The 25,426-nt window shown below is 43.3% G+C and overlaps 1 protein-coding gene across 2 annotated transcripts in view; it reads right to left on the bottom strand.

Annotated features, from left to right (window-relative positions):
- The window catches only part of LOC137346829 (protein SPMIP7), a 147,697-nt gene that overhangs the window by 74,086 nt on the left and 48,185 nt on the right, over nucleotides 1–25,426 (bottom strand). For both annotated transcript variants that reach the window (XM_068010742.1, XM_068010752.1), the window contains exon 4: nucleotides 11,448–11,586. In XM_068010742.1, coding sequence (XP_067866843.1) covers nucleotides 11,448–11,586 — 139 coding nt within the window. The remainder of the gene's footprint in view (nucleotides 1–11,447; nucleotides 11,587–25,426) is intronic.

Genomic DNA, 25,426 nt, shown 5'->3' with positions numbered 1-25,426 from the left:
GAGCAGCTACTTGTAGGAAAGTCTACATCAGACCAGTGGGAGTCATTCAAAAAGGAAATAGTGAGAGTTCAGGGCCAACATGTTCCCGTAAAGGTGAAGGGCAGGACCAATAAGTCCAGGGAACCCTGGATATCAAGGGATATAGAGGATTGGATAGGAAAAAAAGGAGGCTTATGGCAGATTCAGAGGGCTGAAAACAGCGGAGGAGTATAGAAAGTGTGTGGGGGGGGGGTACTTAAAAAGGAGAGCAAAGAGGGGGCATGAAAAAACACTGGTGGGCAAGATAAAGGAAAATCCCAAGGTGTTTTATAAGTATCTTAACGGCAAGAGGATAACCAGGGAAAGAGTAGGGCCCATTAAGGAACAAAGTGACTAGCTGTGTGTGGAGCCGGAGGACATAGGTGAGGTTTTAAATTATTACTTTTCATCTGTGTTCACTATGGAGAAGGACGATGACGGTGTAGAGATCAGGGAGGGGGATTGTGATATACTTGAACAAATTAGCATTGAAAGGGAGGAGGTACAAGCAGTTTTAAGTGGGCTTAAAAGTAGATAAATCCCCAGGCCCAGATGAGATGTATCCCAGGCTGTTATGTGAGGCAAGGGAGGAGATTGCAGGAGCACAAATTTTCAAATCCTCTCTGGCCACAGAAAAAGTGCCAGAGGACTAGAGGACAGTGAAAGTGGTACCATTATTCAAGAAGGTTGTAGGGATAAACCAGATAATTACAGGCCAGTGAGTCCAACATCAATGGTAGGGAAACTATTGGAAAAATTTCTGAGGGACAGGATTAATCCATTTGGAGAGGCAGGGATTAATCAAGGATAGTCAGCATGACTTTGTCAGGGGGGGATCATGTCTAAGCAATTTGATTGAATTTTTCAAGGAGGTGACTAGGTGTGTAGATGAGAGTAAAGCAGTTGATGTAGTTTACATGGACTTCAGTAAGGCTTTTGATAAGGTCCCACATGGGAGATTGGTCAAGAAAGTAAGAGCCCATGGGATCCAGGGCAATTTGGCAAATTGGATCCAAAATTGGCTTAGGGGCAGGAGGCAGAGGGTGAGGGTCGAGGGTTGTTTTTGCGATTGGAAGCCTGTGACCTGCGGTTTAGTTTAGTTTAGTTTAGAGATACAGCACTGAAACAGGCCCTTCGGCCCACCGAGTCTGTGCCGACCATCAACCACCCATTTATACTAATCCTACACTAATTCCATATTCCTACCACATCCCCACCTGTCCCTATATTTCCCTACCACCTACCCATACTAGGGGCAATTTATAATGGCCAATTAACCTCCCAACCTGCAAGTCTTTGGCATGTGGGAGGAAACCGGAGCACCCGGAGGAAACCCATGCAGACACAGGGAGAACTGGCAAACTCCACACAGGCAGTACCCAGAATTGAACCCGGGTCGCTGGAGCTGTGAGGCTGCGGTGCTAACCACTGCGCCACTGTGCCGCCCGCAGAGATCGGTACTGGGACCCTTGCTGCTGTAGTGTACATTAATGATTTAGACGAAAATATAGGAGGTATGATTAGTAAGTTTGCAGATGACACGAAAATTGGTGGTGTCGTAAATAGTGAGGAGGAAAGCCTTACAATACAGGACGAATTGGATGGCCTGGTAAGGTATGCAGAGCAGTGGCAAATGGAATTTAACCCCGAGAAGTGTGAGGTCATGCATTTTGGGAGGACTAACAAGGCAAGGGAATATACAATGGATGTACAGAGTACAGAGAAGTACAGAGAGTCAGAGGGACCTTAGTGTACCTGTCCATAGATCACTGAAGGCAGCAACACAGGTAGATAAGGTGGTTAGGAAGGAATAGGTGATACTTGCCTTTATTAGCCGAGGCATAGAATGTAAGAGCAGGGAGGTTATGATGGAGCTGTATAAAACGTTAGTTAGGCCACAGCTGGAGAACTGTGTACAGTTCTGGTCGCCATAGTAGAGGAAGGATGTGATTGCACTGGAGAGGGTGCAGAGGAGATTCACCAGGATGTTGCCTGGGGCTGGAGCATTTCAGCTATGAAGAGAGACTGGATAGGCTAGGGTTATTTTCCTTGGAGCAGAAAAGACTGAAGGGAGACCTGATTGAGGTACACAAAATTATGAGGGGCATAGATAGGAAGAAACTTTTTCCCTTAGTGGAGGTATCAATAACCAGGGGGGCATAGATATGAGGTAAGGGACAGAAGGTTTAGAGGGATTTGAGAAAAATAAAATTTCACCCAGAGGGTGGTTGGAATCTGGAACATACTGCCTGAAGGGGTGGTACAGGCAGGAACCCTCGCAACATTTCAGAAGATTTTCGATGAGCACTTGAAACACCATAGCACACAAGGCTACGGGCCAAGTGCTGGAAAATGGGATTAGAATAGATAGGCTTCATGACCGGCATGCACATGGTGGGCTGAAGGGCATGGAGCCCATGGGATTTTATTTCTGTGCTGTATAACTCTATGAGTCTATGAGATGTCCTTAACCCTGGCACTGGGTAGGCAACACAGCCTTGGGGACTAAAGGTTTTCAGCTGCAGAAAACAGTATCTATCCCCCAACTATACCGTACCCTACTACAACATTATTTTTTACTCCTCCCCACCTGAATGGCCTCCAGCACCAAAGTGCTGTGATCAATTTGCTCATTCTCCCTGCATTCCCTGCTCTCATCCACACAAGTTGCAAGAACCTCGAGCCTGTGAGGTTCCTCCATTGCTACCTTCTGGATCCCCATTCCTGCCTCACTCAAGCTTTTTATTCCAGATTTATTTAATTCATTGAATTTAAATTCCCCAGCTGTGGTGGGATTTGAACTCATGTCTCCAAGCATTAGTCCAGGCTCCTGGATTACTAGTCCAGTAATGTAACCACTATGTTATTGCAGCCCAGTCCTTAAATAAAATCATAGAAAGCTTAGAATCATAGAATGTTTAAGGCACTCAAAGAAACCTCTTGGCCCCTCGTGTCTTTGCCAGTCAAAAAACGATCCACCTATTCTACTCCCACCTTCCAGCATTTGGTCTGCAGCCCTGCAGCTTACGGCATTTGAGGTGCATATCCAGACTCCTTTTGAATGAATTGAGAGTCTTTGCCTCAACTACCCTTTCAGGCAGTGAGTTCCAGACCATCACCACCCTCTGGGTGCAAACATTTTTCCTCATGTCCCTTCTAATTTTTCTACCAATCACTTTAAATCTATGCCACCTCATCACTGACCTCTCTGCTAAGGTGAATAGACCCTTCATCTCCACTCTATCCAGGCCCCTCAAAATTTTGTACATTTCAATCAGATCACCCTCAGCCTTCTCTATTCCAAGGAGAACAACCCCAGCCTATCCAATCTTTCGTCACAGCTGCATTTTTCCAGTCCTGGCAACATCCTTGTAAATCTCCTCTGTACCCTCTCTCATGCAATTACATCCTTTCTGTAATGAGGTGACCAGAACTGCACACAGTACTCAAGTTGTGGCCTAACCAATGAGTTGTACAGTTCCAGAATAAACTCCCTGCTCTTATATTCTATACTTCAGCTAATAAAGGAAAGGATCCCATATGCCTTCTTAACCACCTTATCGACTTGTTCTGCTACCTTCAGGGATCTGTGGACATTCACTCCAAGGTCTCTTACTTCCACTACACTTCTCAGTATTTTCCCATTAATTGTGTATTCCTTTGCCTTGTTTGATCTCCCCAAATGCAACACCTAACACTTCTCCAAGTTGAATTCCATTTGCCACTTTTCTGCCCATCTGACCAAACCATCAATATCTTCCTGCAGCCTACAGCTATCCTCCTCGCTATCTACCACACGGCCAATCTTTGTGTCGTCCGCAAACTTCTTGATCATGCCCCCTACAGTTCCATCCAAATCGTTAATAAACACTACAAAAAGCAGGAGACCCAGTACTGAGCCCTGCAGAACCCCACTGGAAACAGCCCTCCAGTCGCTAAAACACCCACCAACAATTACCCTTTGTTTCCTGCCACTGAGCCAATTTTGTTTCCACCTTTCTGCATTTCCATGGAGCCCATGGGATTTTATTTTTTAACCAGTCGCCACATAGGGCCTTGTCAAAAGCCTTGCTAAAATCCATGTAGACCACATCAACTGCACTACCCTCATCTATCTTTCTTGTTACTTCTTCAAACACTCTATCAAGTTGGTCAAACAAGATCTTCCCATAACAAATCCATGCTGACTATCCTTGATTAACCTGTGCCTTTCCAAGTACAGTTTATCCTGTCTCTCAGACTCGATTCCAATAATTTGCCTTCTACTGAGGTTAGACTGACTGGCCTGTAATTATTCAGTCTATCTTTCGCTCCCTTTTTAAACAGAGGTAGAACGTTAGTTCTCCAATCGTCCGACACCATACTTGTATCCAGTGAGAACTGGATGGTCAGACCCTCTGCTATTTTCTCTCTTGTTTCTTTTAACAGCCTAGGATACATTTAATCTGGCCCTGGTGATTTATGAACTTTCAAGAATGCTAATCCCTTTAATACTTCCTGTCTCTCTATGTTTATCACATCCAATACTTCACACTCCTGCTCCTTAACTACAATATCTGCATCGTCCCCCTCTTTTGTGAAGACAGATGCAACGTATTCATTAAGAACCATAGCAATATCTTCTGCTCCTACACATAGGTTATCTTTTTGGTCTTTTATGGGCCCTACTCTCTCTTTAGTTATCCTCTTAATCTTAATGTATTGATAAAACATGTTTGGGTTCACCTTGATTTTGCTGGCTAATATTCTTTCATGCCCTCTCTTTGCTTTCCTAACTTCCTTTTTGATTTCACCCCTCCACTTTCTATTCTCCTCTTGGCTTTCTGTCATATTAAGTTCTCAGTGTCAGACACAAGTTTTCCTTTTCTGCCTTATTTTACCCTGTAGGCTCCTTGACATCCATGGGGCTCTAGGTTTGGCCACCTCAGCCTTTTTCTTTGTGGGAACATGTTTACCCTGAACCCCTTGAATCGCCCCTTTGATGCCTCCCACTGTTCTGACACTGATTTACCTTCAAGTAGCTGTTTCCAGTCCACTTTCGCTAAATCACTCCTCAGTTTAGTAAAATTGGCCTTGCCCCAATTGAGAACTCTTAACTCCTGTTTATCTTTGTCCTTTTCCATAATTATGTTAAAACCGACTGTGATCACTACCACCAAAATGCTCTCCCACTGCCACTCCTTCCACCTGCCCATCTTCATTTCCTAAAACTAAGTCTAAAACTGCACCCTCTCTTTTTGGACTTGCTACATACTGGGCAAAAAAGTTCTCCTGAATGCACCTCAAGAATTCTGCTCCCTCATTTCCTTTCACACTAAAACTATCTCAGATAATTAAAATGCCCTACTATTACTGCCCTATTGTTCTTGTACTTCTCAAAGATTTGCCTACATATCTGCTTTTCTATCTCCCTTTGACTGTTTGGAGGTCTATAGTACACTCCCAGCAGTGTGATTGCCCCTTTATTGTTCCTTGGCTCAATCCATATGGCCTCATTTGATGAACCTTCCAACATATCATCCCTCCTCACAGCTGTAATAGTTTCTTTGACCAAAATTGCCACTCCCCCTCCTTTCTTGTCTCCCCATCTATCGCGTCTGAAAACCTTGTAACCAGGAACGTTGTGCTGCCATTCCTGTCCCTCCTTAAGCCATGTTTCTGTAATAGCTATGATATCATACTGCCACGTGTCTATCTGTGCCCTTAAGCTCATCCGCTTTATTTGCTATACTCCTTGCGCTGAAATAGATACCCTTGAGCCCTGCCAAACTCTTTTTTAAATTCTCTAACCCTTGTTTCATCTGTCTTCCAGACTCATTCATTAATTTTCCATCTTCCATTTTAATTTCTGATTTTGTCCCAGCTGAGTCTACCCTCAGGTCCCCCATCGCCCTGCCAAACTAGTTTAAACCCTCCCCAACAGCACTAGCAAAATGTCCCGCAAGGAACTCAGTCCTGGCTCTGTTTAGGTGCAACCCATCCAGCTTGTACAGGTCCCATCTTCCCCAGAGCCTGTCCCAATGTTCCCAGAATCTGAAGCCCTCCCTCCTGCACCATATTTCCAGCCATGCATTCATCTATCTTATCCTTCTAAATCTATTCTCACTTGTGTGTGGCACTAGGAGTAATCCGGAGATGACTACTTTTGAGGTCCTGCTTGCTAATTTCTTACCTAGCTCCCTAAATTCTGAATGCAAGACCACATCCTTCTTTCTACCTATGCCGTTGGTATCGATGTGGACCACAACTGCTGGCTGTTCACACTCCCCCTTCAGGATGCTCTGCAGATGCTCAATGAAATCCTTGACCCTGGCACCAGGGAGGCAACACACTATCCTGGATTCACTTCTGCAGCCACAGAAATGCTTGTCTGTTCCCATGACTATTGAATCACCTATCATTATGGCTCTTCCAGTCTTCCCTGTACCCCACTGAGCCACATGTGCTGCCATGGACTTGGCTCTGGCTGCACTCCCCAGGTGAAGCATCACTTTCCTCAGAATTCAGAACTGACTATCTGTTGGAGAGTGAGATGCATTCAGGGGTTTCCTGCACTATCTGTCTGATTCTTTTTGACTGTCTGGTGGTCGCCCAATCCCTCTCTCCCTACATATTCTTAAGCTGTGGGGTGACCACATCGATAAATGTGCTATCTGCATAGCTCTCATCCTCATGAATGCACTGCAGTGCCACCAGCTGCCGCTCAAGTTCCAAATTCTGGAGCTCAAGCTGCTTCAACTGACGACACTTCCTGCACAAATGGTTGTCCAGGATTCGGGAAGCATCCTGGAGCTTCAACATAGCACAGGAGTCGTAGCGTTATAGAGTCATAGAGTTATACAGCACAGAATCAGGCCCTTCGGCCCATCATGATACTCTCAAGGTTGAAGCAACCGTGCCATTTCTTTATTTATTATTTGACCCTTTGCTAATGCTAAAAGAAAACCAATGCTACAACAGTTTAGAATTATTAATAAAATCTTAATAGTACTGATAAATCCTACTAAAAATCAATACAGTTCACTAGTTAAAATAAACCTTCCTCAAAAAAAAAACAGCTACTCACTTGTTCCTTATTATTAAGCTATTTACACACACACCCCAACAGTAGCGTACTAACCCAATTAGTTAGAGTTATTCCCTAACAGCAGTTACTCATCCACCAATCACCTTGCAGCTTTCCTGTGACGTCACTGCTCACTTTGTTTTCAAACTCCAGCGCGCCTGGACTCCTCTCTGCTGCTTTCCCAGAAGGTAAGTGCTGTAGGCCGCGATTCTCGGGCTTTATTTAACTGCTTCCCGCTCTGTGTTCCTCCCGCAGATCCGCTCCACTCCCGGAAGGTAAGTGCTGTAGACCGCGATCCTCGGGGCTGTATTTATCTGCTCCTCACTCCATGTTCTTTCCACAGATCTGCTCGTCTCCGCTGCTCTCCTGGAATACTCAGACTAAAGCTATAAAGGCCTTGGGCGACAGTGTGACCTCCTCATTGACAGGTTATAAATCAGCATGGTTGAATGAAAGGAGCTCATAATACGAGCTTCAACAATGTCATTGCAACAATCGGCCTGCTCCCACACAGATCATGAAAGTGACATGAAAGTTTTCAGCAATGGCTGGATGAACTGCAGTGAGATGAGGGTTGTCACTCTCAAGATGGAAATATTGCCACTTTAGTCCCCACACTTTTGAGGACTTCTCTGGATACAATAATTACTCAACAATTAATAACCCTTGAACTTTTTGTAATAGAAGATGACGAATTGAGACATCTTGGATGGATTTGGCGAAGATGCAGCAGAGAAGATGGAAGGTGGTTTTTGGAGAGTAGTAAGATTTTGTGAGTTATATGTGGTATTCCACATTTGTTGCTGGATTTGGCAAAGATGTCATTATGGGGTGCAGATACAATATATTGTGAATGGCTCAGGACAATGCTTACATGACGAGGGTTTCAAAAAATGCTTTTGCAGCCATCAAAGATCCCTGCACGGGTTTTCCCTCCTCCTCTGTATGTTGATTGTCTACACTTTGATTTTCAGCATGTTGGTTCTCAACATGATTTCTCTTTTAATGGCAATATTCTGAAGCATGCAACAACCAATGATGTTTCCAGACATTAAGGGTTAAGAACATGGGTCATAGAAAGAAGTTTAAATGCAAGAGAATTAAAATAAGAGGGTAGGAGAAACGTCTTCACAGAGAGGCTGTGAAATTCACTTATAGGATTAGTGGTTGAGGCACAATGCCGATCTTCAAGATGAATTTGGATAGGTGGATGAAGAATAAGGATTACATTTGAACATACAAATGAGGAGCAGGATTAGGCCACTCGGCCCCTCAAGCCTGCTCTGCCATTCAACAAGATCATGGCTGATCTGATTGGAACCTCAACTCCACATTCCTGCCTACCCCCAATAACCTTTCATCCCCTTGCTTATCAAGAATCTATCTATCTCTGCCTTAAAATATTCAAAGACTCTGCTTCCACTGCCTTTTGAGGAAGACAGTTCCAAAGACGCACGACCCTCTGAGAGAAAAGATTTCTCCTCATCTCTGTCTTAAATGGGCAACCCCTTATTTTTAAACAGTGACCTCCTAGTTCTAGATTCTCCCACAAGAGGAAACATCCTTTTCACATTCACCCTGTCAAGACCCCTCAGGATCTTATATGTTTCAATCAATTTTAATTTTAATTTTTTAATTAAATTTTAATATATAGCACTGAAACAGGCCCTTCAGCCCACTGAGTCTGTGCCGACCAACAACTACCCATTTATACTAATCCTACATTAACCCCATATTCTCTACCACATCCCCACCATTCTCCTATCACCTACCTACACTAGGGGCAATTTACAATGGCCAATTTACCTATCAACCTGCAAGTCTTTGGCTGTGGGAGGAAACCGGAGCACCCGGAGGAAACCCACGCAGACACAGGGAGAACTTGCAAACTCCGCACAGGCAGTACCCAGAACTGAGCCCGGGTCTCTGGAGTTGTGAGGCTGCGGTGCTAACCACTGCGCCACTGTGCCGCCCACTCACTTAACCTGTCTATATCCCTTGTAGCCTCCTTATGTCCTCTTCACAACTGACTGTCCTACCTATCTTTATGTCATCAGCAAATTTAGCAACCATATCGTCGGCCTTTCATCCAAGTCATTTATATAAATTGTGAAAAGTTGAGGCGCCAACACTGATCCCTGTGGCACATCACTCATTACATCTTGCCAACCAGAAAATGACCCATTTATGCCTACTGTCTGTTTCCTGTTAGCTAACCAATCTTGTATCCATGTCAATATGTTACCCCCTACACCATGATATTTATTTTCAGCAATAACCTTTGATGTGGCACCTTATCGTGCCTTCTGGAAATCTAAACATAGTACATCCACCAGTACCCCTTTATCCACAGCACATGTCACTTCTTCAAAGAACTCTAATAAATTGGTTAAGCATGATTTCTCTTTCACAAAACCATGCTAACTCTGCCAGATTACCTTGAACTTTTCTAACTGCCCTGTTATAACATCTTTAATAATAGCTTCTAACATTTTCCCTGACAGATCTTAAGCTAACTGGCCTGTAGTTTCCTGCGTTCTGTCACCCTCCCTCCCTTTTTGAATAAAGGAGTTATATTCGCTATTTTCCAATCTAATGGAAACTTTCCCTAATCTAGGGAATTTTGGAAAATTAAAACCAACACATTGACAATCTCACTGGCCACTTCTTTTAAGACCCTAGGATGAAGTCCATCAGGATCCGGGGACTTGTCAGCCTGCAGCTCCATCAATTTTCTCAGAACCACTTCCCTAGTGATAGTAATTTTCTTGCGTTCCTCCCTTCCTTCCATTTCCTAATTTACAGCTATTTCTGGAATGTTATTTGTATCCTCTGTAGTGAAGACCGATGTAAATACCTGTTCAATTATTCTGCCATCTCCCTATTTTCCATTATTAATTCCACTGACTCACTTTCTATAGGACCGACACTCACTTTGTTAACTCGTTTCTTTTTTAAATATCTATAGAAATTCTTACTCTATGTTTTTATATTTTTAGCTTACAGCTTACATAGAATGATAAGGCAAAAGAGGTCATTTGGCCAGTTGTGCCTGTGTGGGCTCCTTGAAAAAGCTATCCAGTTAGCAACATCCTTTGCTCTTTACCCATAGCCCTGCAAAATATTCTGCTTCAAGTATTTATCCAATTTCATTATGAAAGTTACTGTTAAATCTGCTCCTGTGGAGGGTAAACACTGACATGGAATGTTTGGGCCAAATGGCCCGTTCCCGTATTGTAACTTCTATGTATTTCCATGATGCAGGACACTTTTCCAACACACCCCAGACCTGTCTAAGTACCAGAAGAACTCTGCCAATGTCAAGGTATGGGTATCATTACATTTTTCTCAGTAAGGAGGCTAGAATGTGAGCATGTAGTCAATTGTGCAGTGGGTACCTATGAGTGGCAAGGAGCCAACCCTTTACTCTGTTTTAATTTGCAAAGATGAGGTGGAGTGTAGATGACTGCCTCATAATGAATGCTCAGGACAGCTGTCTGGACTTCTGTATTACTTGCATAATTCAGATCTGATTGTCAAACTCCAGGTGGATGTTGATGGAATAATACATTTTGCTGGTCAAATAGGAGATATTTCTGCCAGGAGAAGCCTGCAGATCTTACACATATACTCTGGGGAATCCTGCTATGCATTAGAATCTGTGAGCTCTAGCCCAGACTATCCCTGACTACTACAAGGAAATTAATTTAGTTATTGTCTAATGCGAATAGGGCACCTATCACTTGCTGGCTGCACCTATGCACAGATGAGTGACAGATATACAATATCTCACCTCTGCCATCCTGAAATGACCTTGATGAAAAGAAGTTCAATGTGATGGTAGCTTTTACTGTTTCTTACCATGGATTGGGGCAAAAGTCATCCTCTAAATGGGCACAAAGCTCCCTTGCCACTTCCCAGGCAGAGTGGAGTCTTCAAATCCACTACTGCTCAGTATAGCCTAAAAATGTTCTGAAGAGTCACTAATCATTGCACATCACTTAATGATAGGTAGGTTCCCTCCTCTTCCTGTGCTACCTATGACATCCAAATGCAGTTCCTCTTCCAAATAAGTTCGATACAACAGGATTCTAAAAAGTAATCTGCATAGCGGACTGCAACTGCAAACCTCTCACAGAACTAATTCAACTTTTTAAGAAGCTGACCTCCAGACAGGAGACAAAAATCTTACCAGTACTCTCTGGACATCTGCCTCTCTCCTCATAACTATGCAGTAGGAACATTACCTGTAATAAACCTGCATTCGGCTTTTGTGAAGTGAAGAACAATTTAGCTGAATATATTTTGAAAGTTTCTTCACTAAAGCTTTACTACATATGCAAACAAACATGTAAATACTTACTTGCCATATATGAGGGCTTGGATCGAATCGTTTTAGAGTAGCATGTCGTGATATGGGGTCAGCTATTTTGTCCTGTGTTGTATCTGCTGGTTTGACTTTGGGTGCCAACTTACAGTCCCAATTAATGTCCTCATAACTCCTATGCATTTAGGAAAAATATATATTACAGGTCACATTAAAATCTGATAAACAAGAATAGGTGAAATTCAGCAAATAGCTCACAACTGAAAAAGAATAACAGCAAGTGCAACTGACTTCAAACTAGGAGCTGGTTACATTATGGTTTAATTAGATGTCTGGCACAATTTCTATAATACAGATGAATAAATTTAGCTGCAGGATGTTCTGATGGATTTCAAAAAACTCAGAACACCCAAAAAGTGGAATTTTGTGGTATGCCTCACCTGGTATGAAATTTCCTCGTATGCGTAGATTACATAGCAAAGGAGGAATGGTGAATTACTAAATATAAAGCAAGTGATATTGAATATGTGTAAAATAAATTTAAAACTTCATAACCTATCATGAAATAAGAAGTTACAGATTATCTAGTTTAACATTTAATTTTACAAATATCACTGCTTTTTGTTTTATACCATAGATTTCTTTTTATCAAATGAAGCTATAATTTTTAAAATATTTTCAGCTTTATCAAGAACTCTCATGCTAGTTAGTGGCATGGATGAGTACAGGTTTAATATAAAGTTTCCTATTTTCTTCAACTGTGTAAATAAATCTGGGGCTACCCAATTCTATGCTCCACAGTTTGATGTTGAAAACGGAGGAAAGAAGGTGGTTGAGGTGTAAAGATTTGGTGAAATTAAATCTAGTAGATCCAGACACAAAAGGTTGTGAAAAAAGAAAGGTGTAAAAAAAAAATCATGATGAGAAGAAAAATGATAGATAGAGAGGGAGAGCAGCTGCATGTAGACATAAATAGATTTACTGGCAGGAAGAACAGCAATAAGCTGCAGCTAGACAGATTGATCCATTGGCAGTATAGAACAATAAGTAAGGTCCAGTTTACAGCAGTGGGAAGCTCATATCAGAGTAATAAAAACAAATTTTGTTTCCCATGCATAAGAGGTCACAATATTTAATCCTCATTTTCTTTTTCTCACTTGTTTTATTTCTCTAAAATAATTATTTCACAGGAACTGTTAGGTTACCTTGGTTAGTAACCCTGCCACCTGTGAGTCATAAGGTTGAGGACTAGACACATAATCTGGGTCAGGGGTTCTCAACCTTGTATCACAATACACAATTTTTGTATAAAAATTAGTTACACAATTAAACAAAGAGCTGGGACAGACATGATGGGCCGATTGACCTCTTTCTGTGCTCCATGATTTCTATGAGAGGTGATCTGTCATCTTTGTACAGTTTGAGAACAAATGACATCACCCCTGATTGAGGTATACAAAATTATGAGGGGCATTGATAGGATAGAGAGGAAGAAACTTTTTCCCTTAGCGGAGGGGTCAATAACCAGGAGGCATAGATTTAAGGTAAGGAACAGAAGGTTTAGAGGGGCTTTGAGGAAATATTTTTTCACCCAGAGGATGGTTGGAATCTGGAACACATTGCCTGAAGGGGTGGTAGAGTTAGGAACCCTTACAAAATTTAAGAAGTATTTAGATGAGCACTTGAAATGCCATAGCATACAAGGCTAAGAGCCAAGTGCTGGAAAATGGGATTAGAATAGATAGGTGCTTGATGGCTGGCACAGACATGATGGGCCTAAGGGCCTGTTTCTGTGCTGTATAACTCTATCTATAACAGTTCACCTGGAAGAAAAGTTCCCTCAGTACTTCATGAAACAATATCATGAATCCATTTATAAAGAGCAGGTTTATGATTTTGGTGCAAGTGCACAGAAACTCCACCCTGCCACCAGATATCTTAATAAAATGGAAATATGTGGCCCAGAAACGTCATCCGAATCTTGGCATTATTTTGCAACAGTTCTGGAACATTCCCCATGCCAGACAGCAAAATCTCCAGCAACATCAGATCTAAACAACTGACATAATTTTTATTTCCAAATAATATATAATTTATGCAAATATTTGATGAATTCTGGCATGTTACAGGATGTACACAGTGGGAAGGATTAATTTATCTGCTGCACATTCATTTAACCATATTTATTCATCTGCATGATTTCAAATTCCTAGAATTCACAATTTTTACTTACAAATCTGTATTAGACGCCAAAGGTTGTGTTACCAGGTTTGCAAGACTCTTAATGGATTCTTAGGGCTTGGAGGTGGTGGTGGGGGGTGCGGGGGGCTGCTGGAGAAATAGGGGGTTGCCGCATTGGTAGTCTCACAATGATAAACAAGAATTCCACTGCTCATGTCTGCAAACTTACTGCAACACCAAACCAGTCAAACTGAAAATCTCATTGTTCAATGTTAATATTTGAGAATCAAACAGGATGATGCAAAAGCAGGATTGACCATTCAAGGAGGCAGTTTGCAGTTTTAAAGCAGAAAATTGTTGTTTAATGTTTTCAGCTTGTTGCATATTTAACCAGAAATCAATGCTTATAATATTACGAAATGTGATGCCATCATTTCAGATGAAACATAATTTTAGAGAGAGATCAAACAGATCACACTCCAATGCCTGTCAAGCTGTCCCCATGAAATCAATAACCCTGACATTGCAATCCTATTTAAAGCTAGGCAGCCTACCACTGCATAACATGGACTAGCTGGGAAATAATTTCATGGACATTAGGCTGGTGGTTAGATTTAGAATGAAATGTGTTGCAAAAACAATCATTACGACACATGCCAGGGTAAGATGCGCGGTGATTCCATTTGCATCACATTCGGCAATTAATCATTTTATTTAATAAGCCAGTTACATGAGTGACATTCGTTGTTCCCCAAAGTTTGTCTCACAGCATCACAGGATGCTGAAAGGCAAAGGCACTCATTGAAACCCACTTGCGACCTTAGTAGACAGCAGATCCCTAGTTGAGAATCCCTGATCTAAACTAATAATTTAAAGCAGTACTGGAGGAAGTGTTGCATTGTTGGAGATGCAGTGCTTGAATAAGACATTACAACAACAACAGTGCGTTTAATGTAATAAAGTATCCCAAGACACTTTACAGGAGCGTTATTTGACACCAAGCTACATAAGGGAATATTCGGGTAGGTGACAAAAACTTGGTCAAAGAGGTGGGTTTTATGGAGCGTCTTAAAAGGAAAAAGGTAGAGAGGCTTAGGGAGGGAATTCCTTAGCCTAGGGCCCAGACAGTTGAAGTCAGGGCCCGCAATGGTGGAGCAATTAAAATCGGGGATGCGCAAGAGGCCAGAATAGGAGGGCTGGATTCTGAGGAGGAGTCGGGGCTCCTGTCGTGAGCCAAAAAGGCAGAGGGAACCCCACCTCAGCCTCTTCATGCCCCACCCAGAGCAATCCTACGTTGCTTTGAAGGTTAAGTGTCCCGCGCTGGGATCCCTGTCCCTTTAAAGACAGGGATCCCACTTCCAAGAGCCACCAGCCAATCACAGAGTTGGCAGCTCAGCAATATCAGCAGCGCCACTGGGAGCGGTGGCCACTGCTGGTATTGCAGAGGCCTTGGACCCAGACTGCTGGAATCCCGGAACTCAGGTGTGAGGCAGGGTCACCAGGGCTGGTCCAGAAGGCCCTGGAGAGGGGTTTTGGGGGGGGGGGGGGTGGTCATAAAGCCCGGGGGAGGGTGGTCCTTGGAGGTGTGTTGTTTCATGGCTAGGGTCCTCAGTCGGCCACAGTTTGCCCACAGAGGAGGGACTCCCCCACCCCCAATCCCACAGGGAAGGCGCCTCATTCTACAAGGTGCCCTCGCTACGTGTCGAAGGCATTGCTCCTGGTTACATCCCAGATGTAGCAGGAAGAGGTCCTTAAGTGGCCATTAGTAGGCCACTTAAGGGTCTCAATTGGCCTCTGGACTGGAAGGCCGTCATTGGCCTATCCTGCCCCTGGTAAGATCGCTTGGCAACAGGGTGTCAAAACGCTCCATGACCCCCCACCACCTGTCACAATTCTACTGGACCCCTCCCCCCACCTCTGATCTCAGTGCAGAAATTCTGGAGGATTGTAGGGCTGGATGAGGTTATAGAGATAGAGAGGGTTGAGGCTATGGAGGGATTTGAAAACAAGGATGAGGATTTTAAAATTGAGGCATTGCTGGACCATGAGCCAACATAGGTCAGTGAGCACAGGGGGATATGAGTGAACAGGACTTGGTGATAGTTAGGTTTCAGCAGCAGATGAGCTGAGGCGGGGCAGAGACGGGCAATGTTATGAAGGTGAAAGTAGGTGGACTTGGTGATGCAGTGTATCTGTGATTGGATGCTCAGCTCAGGGTCAACTAAGATGCCAAGGTTGTGAATGGGCTGGTTCAGCCTCAGATAATGACCAGGGAGAGGAATGCAGTTGGTGGCGAGGGAACTGAGTTTGTGGCTGATAATGTTAATACTTTGGTCTTCCCAATATTTAGTTAGAGAAAATTTCTGCTCACCCAGGACTGGATGTTGGACAAGCAGCATGAAAAATCAGAGACAGTGGAGCTGTTGAGAAAGGTGATGATAAAATAGAGCTGGGTGTCATCAGTGTGTATGTGAAATCTGATGTTGCGTTTGCAGTCAATGTTGTTGAGGGGCAGTATGTGAGTGAGAAATAGGGCCAAGAACTGTTCCTTGTGGGATTCCAGAGTAATGGTGCAGGAGTGGAAAGAGAAGAGAAGCCTTTGCAGGTAATACTCCAGCTACAACTGGATACACAAGAATGGAACAAGGCATTAGCAATCCCAAACAAAAACAAGAAATGCTGGAATCACTCAGCAGGTCTGGCAGCATCTGTGGAAAGAGAAGCAGAGTTAACGTTTCGGGTCAGTGACCCTTCTTCGGAACTCGCATCCCATCCAGCTGGGCAATAGAGGAGAGACGTTGGAAGAGGATGGTACGGCCAACCATATTAAAGGCTGGAGACGGGTCCAGAAGGATGAGGAGGGATAGCTTACCACAGTTACATAGGATGTCAAACTGAGTTTACCTAGTCAGGTGAGCTGTACAAAAACTAGAGGTGTTCTGCACACATTTGTAGGAAGAATAGTCATCCTGGGCATTCTGAGCAAACTAAAAAGGTGAACTATTGGATGCTGTGAAATCTTAAAGATAGAGGACTTGATCAATCCTAATATCAGCATGTTTCCAGTTAAGACAATTGTGCTAGTCAATCTGTCCATGAGCAAAACTGCAGACTAGTAGATTCATCAATGCGTTATGATCTTCAAACTGGTACGGCTACAAGCAAGGCTGAGTTTAATGTCAGAAAAAGAGTCTCCCAATTATGATTTAGGCATTTGGAAATGGAAAGAAGAGTAATGCCTAATTGAACTTCTGTTTTTCTTAAAATTATTTCAGATCTGACAATTATATTTCTAATACACATCCATCCAGTTGAATGACACCTCAAAAAGGATCAGTGTATTTGAATTGATCATCTTATTAATCACTAATGCTTAAGTGCTCTTATTCTGTGATTTCCTTGGTAATAAAGTATTTAAGCTTTAGCTTTGTGCAGCCAAATCAGAAAGTCCAGCAAGGTGAAAAGAGCTTTTTAAAGCAGGCTTGCAAAATCAATGAAGTGCTGAATGAAGGTTAGGTTTCCAAGAATGATCAAGTGCTTAATTAAACAGAAGTAAAACTACAAGGTATATGGGGATAAATTGGACAGCCCTGAAAACGAGCACAGGGTTTGCAATGCATGTTTAACCTATGCCCATTCAATCTAATGCAGGCAACATGCCAATTTCGTGCTGCCTGCTCATTTGGATGATTGCTGCATGCAGCCATGGTAACCATGCTGTTCACTGGCTGCAGGCATTAGCAGGGGGCCCAAAATTATAACATCCTAGCACCACTTCAAACTAGCTTGAACTGCTTAACGCAAGACTGCACCTCTTAAGCTGTACCCCCTGGACCACGTTCTTGCAGTTGTGTAGAAATCTAATCCTTTACTTGGGCTGTCCACAATGGCGAAGATTGGGAAATCCCTGAAAAGCATGGGAACTCCCAAAAAGAGTGGGGCCACCTCCATTAAAACAAGCAAGCCTTAAAAAAAAATCTTAAAGAAAGGAGAACACCCCAAAAAAAGACTAGCAAAGAATGGATTCGAAACAACATATGATGCCTGAAAAGTTCCAGAATTGGGAAGGACCCAAGCAGATACAGATTTGGTCAATATGGAGAGAAAGATTTCTAAGATTTAGAATAGCTTCTCAGCTACACACTAAATCAGTGGCTAAGCAAGTTAATACTCTTTTATACTCTATAATGGTGGGGGCCATTACTGATGGCGTGATCATAAGGCAAGGCATAAATGAAGCTTCAGAAAAATTTGAAGGCGTGTTACAAGCATTCAACAAATATCTTAATTTGAGAAGTAATAAGATCCTGGAAAGAGCAAAATTTAGTAGAGAGTCCAGAAGATAGGCGAATTCATGGATGCTTTTTTAATGATTTGTACAGATTGGCGGAGAGCTGTGAGTACAGAGGACTAAAGTCTGAGTTTATCAGGGACCGAATAGTAGTGGGAATAGCTGTTGAGTCCTTGTCAGACGTCTTGCAGTCCAAAGATGACCTCACACTCGAGAAAGTGATTCAGGTGGTACGACAGGCAGAAGTCCGAAGAAAAAACAGAGCTATTCTGCGGCCTGAAGAGAGGCCTTGGATCAGATAAAATCTGACGATGGTTCAGTTCCTGAAGCCCAGGAGGAAAAAGCTATCTCCGGATAAGAAGGTGCACACAGGTGAGAGGGTGCAAGACACTGTGGAGCCAGAGAGACTCACAGACATGATCAGTGTCCTGATAATAAAGTGGAATGCTTTAATTGCAAAAAGGCAGGCCACTTTGGAAAGATGTGCCAGAGCAAGACGTCTTCTTTCAAATTTACAAAGCAAAAAGCCTTCACACATAGAGCAGTGAATGAGGTGGAACAACTTCCAGTGGAAGATAAACCAGGAGATTTCCTCAGAGAAAGTAATGACCCTAATCAAGGATTTTGGACGGTAGACATCTATGTCAATGGACGTATTACTAATTTCAAATTGGACACGTGCAAGTGTCACAGTTCTGTCAGACCAAGAGCCATGGTTGATGAGACATTGCTTACAACCAGTAGACACACAGTTGTATGGTCCAGGAGAGATCCAACTGAAGGTGAAGGGTAAACTTCAAGCAATTTTCCAATATAAAGGAAGACAGATTATGGAAACATTAAACGTTTTGAAAAATCAAGAATTTTCCCTGTTATGCAGGGAACATCTACATCTACTCCAAAAGGTTAATGAAGTCAAAGAGCCAGAGTCAAAGTCATAGAGTCATAGTCATAGAGTTATACAGCACAGAAACAGGCCCTTTGGCCCATCTTGTCCATGCTAGCCATCAAGCACCTACCTATTCTAATCCCTTTTTCCAGCTCTTGCCCTGCAGTCTTGTATGCTATGGTGTTTCATCTAAATACTTCTTAAATGTTGTGAGGGTTCCTGCCTCTACCACCCCTTCAGGCAGTGTTGTTCCAGATTCCAACCACCCTCTGGGTGAAAAAATGTTTCCTCAAATCCCCTCTAAACCTCCTGCCTCTTAGCTTAAATCTATGCCCCCTGGTTATTGACACCTCTGCTGAGGGAAAAAGCTTCTTCCTATCTAACCTATATGCCCCTCATAATTTTGTGTCAGGTCTCCCCTCAGCTTTCTCTGCTTTAAGGAAAACAACCTTAGCCTATCCAGTCTCTCTTCATAGCTTAAATTCTCCATCCCAGGCAACATCCTGGTGAATCTCCTCTACACCCTTTACAGTGCAATCACACCTTCCTATAGTGTGGTGACCAGAACTGTACACAGTACTCCAGCTGTGGCCTAACTAGCGTTTTATGCAGCTCCATCATAACCTCCCTGCTATTATATTCTATGCCTCGGCTAATAAAAGCAAGTATCCCATATGCCTTCCTAACCACTTTATCTACCTGTGCTGCTGCCTTCAGTGATCTATGGACAAGTACACCAAGGTCCCTCTGACCCTCTGTACTTCCTAGCGTCCTACCATCCATTGTATATTCCCTTGCCTTGTTAGTCCTCCCAAAATACATCGCCCCACACTTCTCAGGATTAAATTCCATTTGCCACTGTTCTGCCCATCTTACCAGCCCATCTTTCAAGCAGACTATCCTCAGCCAAACTGCAAAGCCGAAAGAGGAGTAAGAACCATAAAGACATTGTTGAAGAAGAATGAAGATCTTCCAACTGCACTGATAGGGACAAAGACTGGGGGGGGGAAGATATAATATAAGGGCCTGAAATGGTTAATGTTTGAGACAGTGAGACTAAACCCCTCCCATTGTAGTGATGATGATGAAATAGTCACATGGGTATTAGGCTGAGAAGAAGCTAGAAGCAGCACAAGGTATGTGGCTAGACAGGCTTGTGGAAAGTGGAAATAATTATATCTATAGAATAAACGAGATATGCTTTAGCCCTACAAAGAACCTGAGTGTTCTTTAATCAACACTCGCTCTACGCTACAACAATATACAACAATCAGCAAACTTAGAAATATTATATTTGGTCCCCACATCCAAATCATTGATATAAATTGTGAATAGCTGGGGCCTAAGCACTGATACTTGCGGTACTCCACTAGTCACAGCCTGCCAACCTGAGAATAACCCGTTTATTCCTACTCTTTGTTTTCTGTCCGTTAACCAATTCTCAATTCATTCCAGTATATTACCCCCAATCCCATGTGCTCTAATTTATTTACTAACCTGTTGTGTGGGATCTTATTGAAAGCCTTCTGAAAATCCAAATACACCACCATCCGCTGGCTCCCCTTATCTATTCTGCTACTTACAGCCTCAAAAAACTCCAACAGGTTTGTCAAACATGATTTCCCTTTCACAAACCCATGTTGACTCTGCCCAATCCTACCATTATTTTCTAAGTGTCCAATTCTCATATCCTTTATAACAGATTCTAGCATTTTCCCTACTACTATCAGGCTAACAGGACTGTGGTTCCCTGTTTTCTCTCTCCCTCATTTCTTAAATAGTGGGATTACATTCTCTACCTTCCAATCTGCAGGAACCATTCCACAATCTATAGAATTTTGGAAGGTGACCACCACTGCATCCACTATCTCTACAGTCACCTCTTTCAACACACTGGGATGTAGATTATCAGGCCCAGGTGATTTTCCAACTTTCAGTCCCATTAATTTCTCCAGTACTCCTTTTTTACTAATACTAATTTCTTTCAGTTGCCCATTCTCACTAGTCCCTTGGTTCTCTAGTATTTCTAGGAGGTTTTTTTTGTATCTTCCTCATGAAGACAGACACAAAGTATTTGTTTAGTTTCTCTGCCATTTCCTTATTCCCTATTACAAATGATCCTGTCTCTGCATGTAATGGGCCCACATTTGTCTTTGCTAATCTTTTCCTTTTTACATACCTATGAACAGAGACCTGGGGGTATATGTGCACAAATCGTTGAAGGCGGCAGGACAGTTTGAGAAAGTGGTTAAAAAGGTATCTGGCATCCTGGGTTTTATAAATAAATGCATACAGCACAAAAGCAAGGAAGTTATGATTAACCTGTATAAAATACTGGTTCGGCCTCAACTGGAGTATTGTGTCTAATTCTGTGCATTGCACTTTAGGAAGGATGTGAAGGCTTTTGAAAGGGTGCAGAAAAGTTTTACAGGAATGGTTCCAGGGATAAGAGACTTCAGTTACAAGAATAGATTGGAGAAGCTGGGGTTGTTCTCCTTAGAGAAGGTTGAGAGGAGATTTGATAGAGGTGTTCAAGATCATGAGGGGTCTAGACAGAATAGATAGGGAGAAACTGCTCCTGTTGGTGGAAGGGTCAAGAACCAGACATCGGATTAAGGTGACTGGCAAAAGAAGCAATGGCGACATGAGGAAAAACATTTTTACGCAGTGAGTGGTTAGGATCTGGAATATACCGCCTGAGAGTGTGGTGAAGGCAGCTTCAATTGTGGCTTTCAAAAGGGAATTGGATAAGCACCTATAGAGTAAAGAATTGCTGGGCTACAGGGAAAAGGCAGAGGAGTGAGACCAGCAGAGTTGCTCTTGCAGAGAGCTGGCATGAAAATGACAGGCTGAATGGCCTCCTTTTGTACTGTAACCATTCTATGAATCAAACTAAAAGTGCAGAGCAAGAATCAGCCAACCACAATTCTGGGCACATCTGCTGGTCTGCATTGCCAAGCCCCACCAGTTCTATCTAAGCAGCTGAAACATGTCGTTAGCATTCTATTTATCTCATTTTACCTTTCTTCTAGTAGGAGCCTGGGGAATCGCATAAATGGCATCAGTTAAGGCAAAGTTGGGGGGGGTGGGGGGTGGCAGTGGTAGTGGGTGATGGTGCAGGGTTGGTGGGTGCTGTGTAGGGGGCTGCCTTTATCCTCCAAGATCCAATTGAACACTTGTGACATAATTAACTATCTTAAAATGAAGGAGTTGTGCCAGTTCTGTGGAAAATGGATATTGACATGCATTATTCTTAAACAATGGTAACACACTAGCTGCATGTTTATACGGTGGACTTTTATCTGTTAATGTATGACACAACATCAACAAACATAACCTCTATTGTAACCCGACTGATGAATCCTGCCAGTCTAAAGATTGTTGATATCCGTCCAAATCCCTTGCTCAAGTGAACAAAGTATCAGTCACATCCTTGATGCATCTGTGCACACCACAGATCCTCTGTAGAAAATTAAAAGGATCCTGAGGCAAAAAATATTGAGTTCAATAGCCAGTTTGACAACTATTGGCAGAGTGGTTAGAGTAGTGGGGTTGGTGCACAAGTCCAGTTCTAACATGTTTCACAACTCCTGGATGGGATCCTTGGAGAAGTGGAATCTCCTTCGGTACTGCTTTGCATTAGGTGCAGGAATGATTATTGGAGGTCTGTAACTTTTGGTGGATGGATATCACCTGAAAGTTAGAAGGTGCTACTTTATAGTCTTACCCACATGTTTTCCCTATGCCTCTCCTCACCTTCCTCAATCGAAGGCAAATTCAAGATAATTATTATTGTGTATGCTATCAAGCCAAGGCAAGAATGGGTAAGGGTTTGAAAATTTACAAACAGGCAGCAACAGTAGAACAGATGGTGCACCTTCGAGGCAATACAAATAAGAAAAATAAAATAAGTCAAGTTAATCACTTCTGTAGAGATTTGCCAGTACCTTATACCTTAAAGCACTGTGACCATTGAAAACCACTGCTGCCTTCACCTCTGCAGTGTGACACTGGGGAATTCCCATTTTATACAGCATTCTGACAAGTGTAAGTTAATCCATATTTTTAGGAAATGTGATGCAGGATATTCATGAGCTATGAAGAACTTTAGAACATTCAGCAGATGCGAAAGGTGCTTATACAAATACAAGTTCATTCTTTTCTCATTACTGTTACGACCACGTATTGCGACATGGGTGGTTCCCACTGTTCAACTCCCCACCTGACCGCAGCAAGTGTATTTGTATTAATGTTAGCCCTTTGGTCTTTTATTTTTCAAATAAAAGACAGTGGCAGGTTTTTTTGTAGGTTTTAAAAAACAGAATTTTTTTTTTTATTCGTTCATGGGATGTGGGCGTCGCTGGCTAGGCCAGGATTTATTGCCCATCCTAATTGCCCTTGAGAAAGTGGTGGTGAGCTGCTTTCTTGAACCACTGCAGTCCTTGGGGTGTAGGTACACCAACAGTGCTTTTAGGAAGGGAGTTCCAGGATTTTGACCCAGCGACAGTGCAGGAATGGCAATATAGTTCCAAGTCAGGATGGTGTGTGGCTTGGAGGGGAACTTGCAGATGGTGGTGTTCCCATGCATTTGCTGCCTTTGTCCTTCTCGGTGGTAGAGGTTGTGGGTTTGGAAGGTGCTGTTGAAGGAGTCTTGGTGAGTTACTGCAGTGTATCTTGTAGATGGTACACACTGCTGCCACTATGTGCCAATGCAAAAGGGAGTGAATGTTGAAGGTGATGGATGGGGCGCTAATCAAGCGGGCTGCTTTGTCCTGGATGGTGTTGAGCTTCGTGAGTGCTGCTGGAGCTACACCCATCCAGGCAATTGGATAGTATTCCATCACACTCCTGACTTGTGCCTTGTAGATGGTGGACAGGCACAGGGGAGTCAGGAGGTGAGTTACTCGCTGCAGAATTCCCAGCCTCTGACTTGTTCTTGTACCCACAGTATTATGTCTTATCCTGAAATTGTCGCAACCGCATCCACTCACGCATTCATTCGCACACAACAGGAGACAGATGGAGAAAGGAAAAAGGAAGGTGACTTTTAGTGAGAGTGGGGGAGAAGGTGACAATAAACCTGTTGAATTCTTTTGGAAATCAAGCTCTTGATGGATGCAGGACTGAGATGTTTGTAAATTTCTCTCATGATTGATGTTTCCGTTGAAGATGGTGGGTTACTTCTAGCTCTCGCTGTTGTATAATGCAGATGTAGGAATCTGCAGCAGGGCATGTGCTTTCTGGCTTGGCGGGAACACAAGCTTTCAGGATGTTGCCTTTCCCTCTCTCTCACTCTCTCTCTGGCTGTCCTTTTTTAAAGAAAAGCTGTTGTCTCTCATCTCCTGTTAGGAGACGCTCTGGTCTCTTTCCCATGGTGATAGCACAATGGCCCAGGATGTGGCTACTTCACACCTTCTTCGCTTCAGAAGAAGACATTCAATTTTTTTTTTAAATTCTTTTTTTATTCATTCATGGGATGTGGGCGTCGCTGGCCAGGCCAGCATTTATTGCCCATCCCCAATTGCCCTTCAGAAGGTGGTGGTGAGCTGCGTTCTTGAACCGCTGCAGTCCATGTGGGCTAGGTACACCCACAGTGCTGTTAGGAAGGGAGTTCCAGGATTTTGACCCAGCGACAGTGAAGGAACGGCGATATAGTTCCAAGTCACGATGGTGTGCGACTTGGAGGGGAACTTGCAGGTGGTGGTGTTCCCATGTATGTGCTGCCCTTGTCCGTCTAGTTAGTAGAGGTCGTGGGTTTGGAAGGTGCTGTCTAAGGAGCCTTGGTGCATTGCTGCAGTGCATCTTGTAGATGGTACACACTGCTGCCACTGTGCGTTGGTGGTGGAGGGAGTGAATGTTTGTAGATGGGATGCCAATCAAGCGGGCTGCTTTGTCCTGGATGGTGTCAAGCTTCTTGAGTGTTGTTGGAGCTGCACCCATCCAGGCAAGTGGAGAGGATTCCATCACACTCCTGACTTGTGCCTTGTAGATGGTGGACAGGCTTTGGGGAGTCAGGAGGTGAATTCCTAGCCTCTGAGCTGGTCTTCTAGCCACGGTATTTATATGGCTACTCCAGTTCAGTTTCTGGTCAATGGTAGCCCCTGGGATGTTGATAGTGGGGGATTCAGCGACGGTAATGCCGTTGAATGTCAAGGGGAGATGGTTAGATTCTCTCTTGTTGGATATGGTCATTGCCTGGCACTTGTGTGGTGCGAATGTTACTTGCCACTTATCAGCCCAAGCCTGGATATTGTCCAGGTCTTGCTGCATTTCTACACGGACTGCTTCAGTATCTGAGGAGTCACGAATGGTGCTGAACATCCCCACTTCTGACCTTATGATTGAAGGAAGGTCATTGATGAAGCAGCTGAAGATGGTTGGGCCTAGGACACTACCCTGAGGAACTCCTGCAGTGATGTCCTGGAGCTCAGATGATTGACCTCCAACAACCACAACCATCTTCCTTTGTGCTCGGTATGACTCCAGCCAGCGGAGGGTTTTCCCCCTGATTCCCATTGACCTCAGTTTTGCTTGGGCTCCTTGATGCCATACTCGGTCACATGCTGCCTTGGTGTCAAGGGCAGTCACTCTCACCTCACCTCTTGAGTTCAGCTCTTTTGTCCATGTTTGAACCAAGGCTGTAATGAGGTCAGG

Source organism: Heterodontus francisci, chromosome 2 (assembly GCF_036365525.1).
Source record: "Heterodontus francisci isolate sHetFra1 chromosome 2, sHetFra1.hap1, whole genome shotgun sequence".
Taxonomy (NCBI): Eukaryota; Metazoa; Chordata; class Chondrichthyes; order Heterodontiformes; family Heterodontidae; genus Heterodontus; species Heterodontus francisci.
This window is presented reverse-complemented; position numbering and strand designations above follow the sequence as displayed.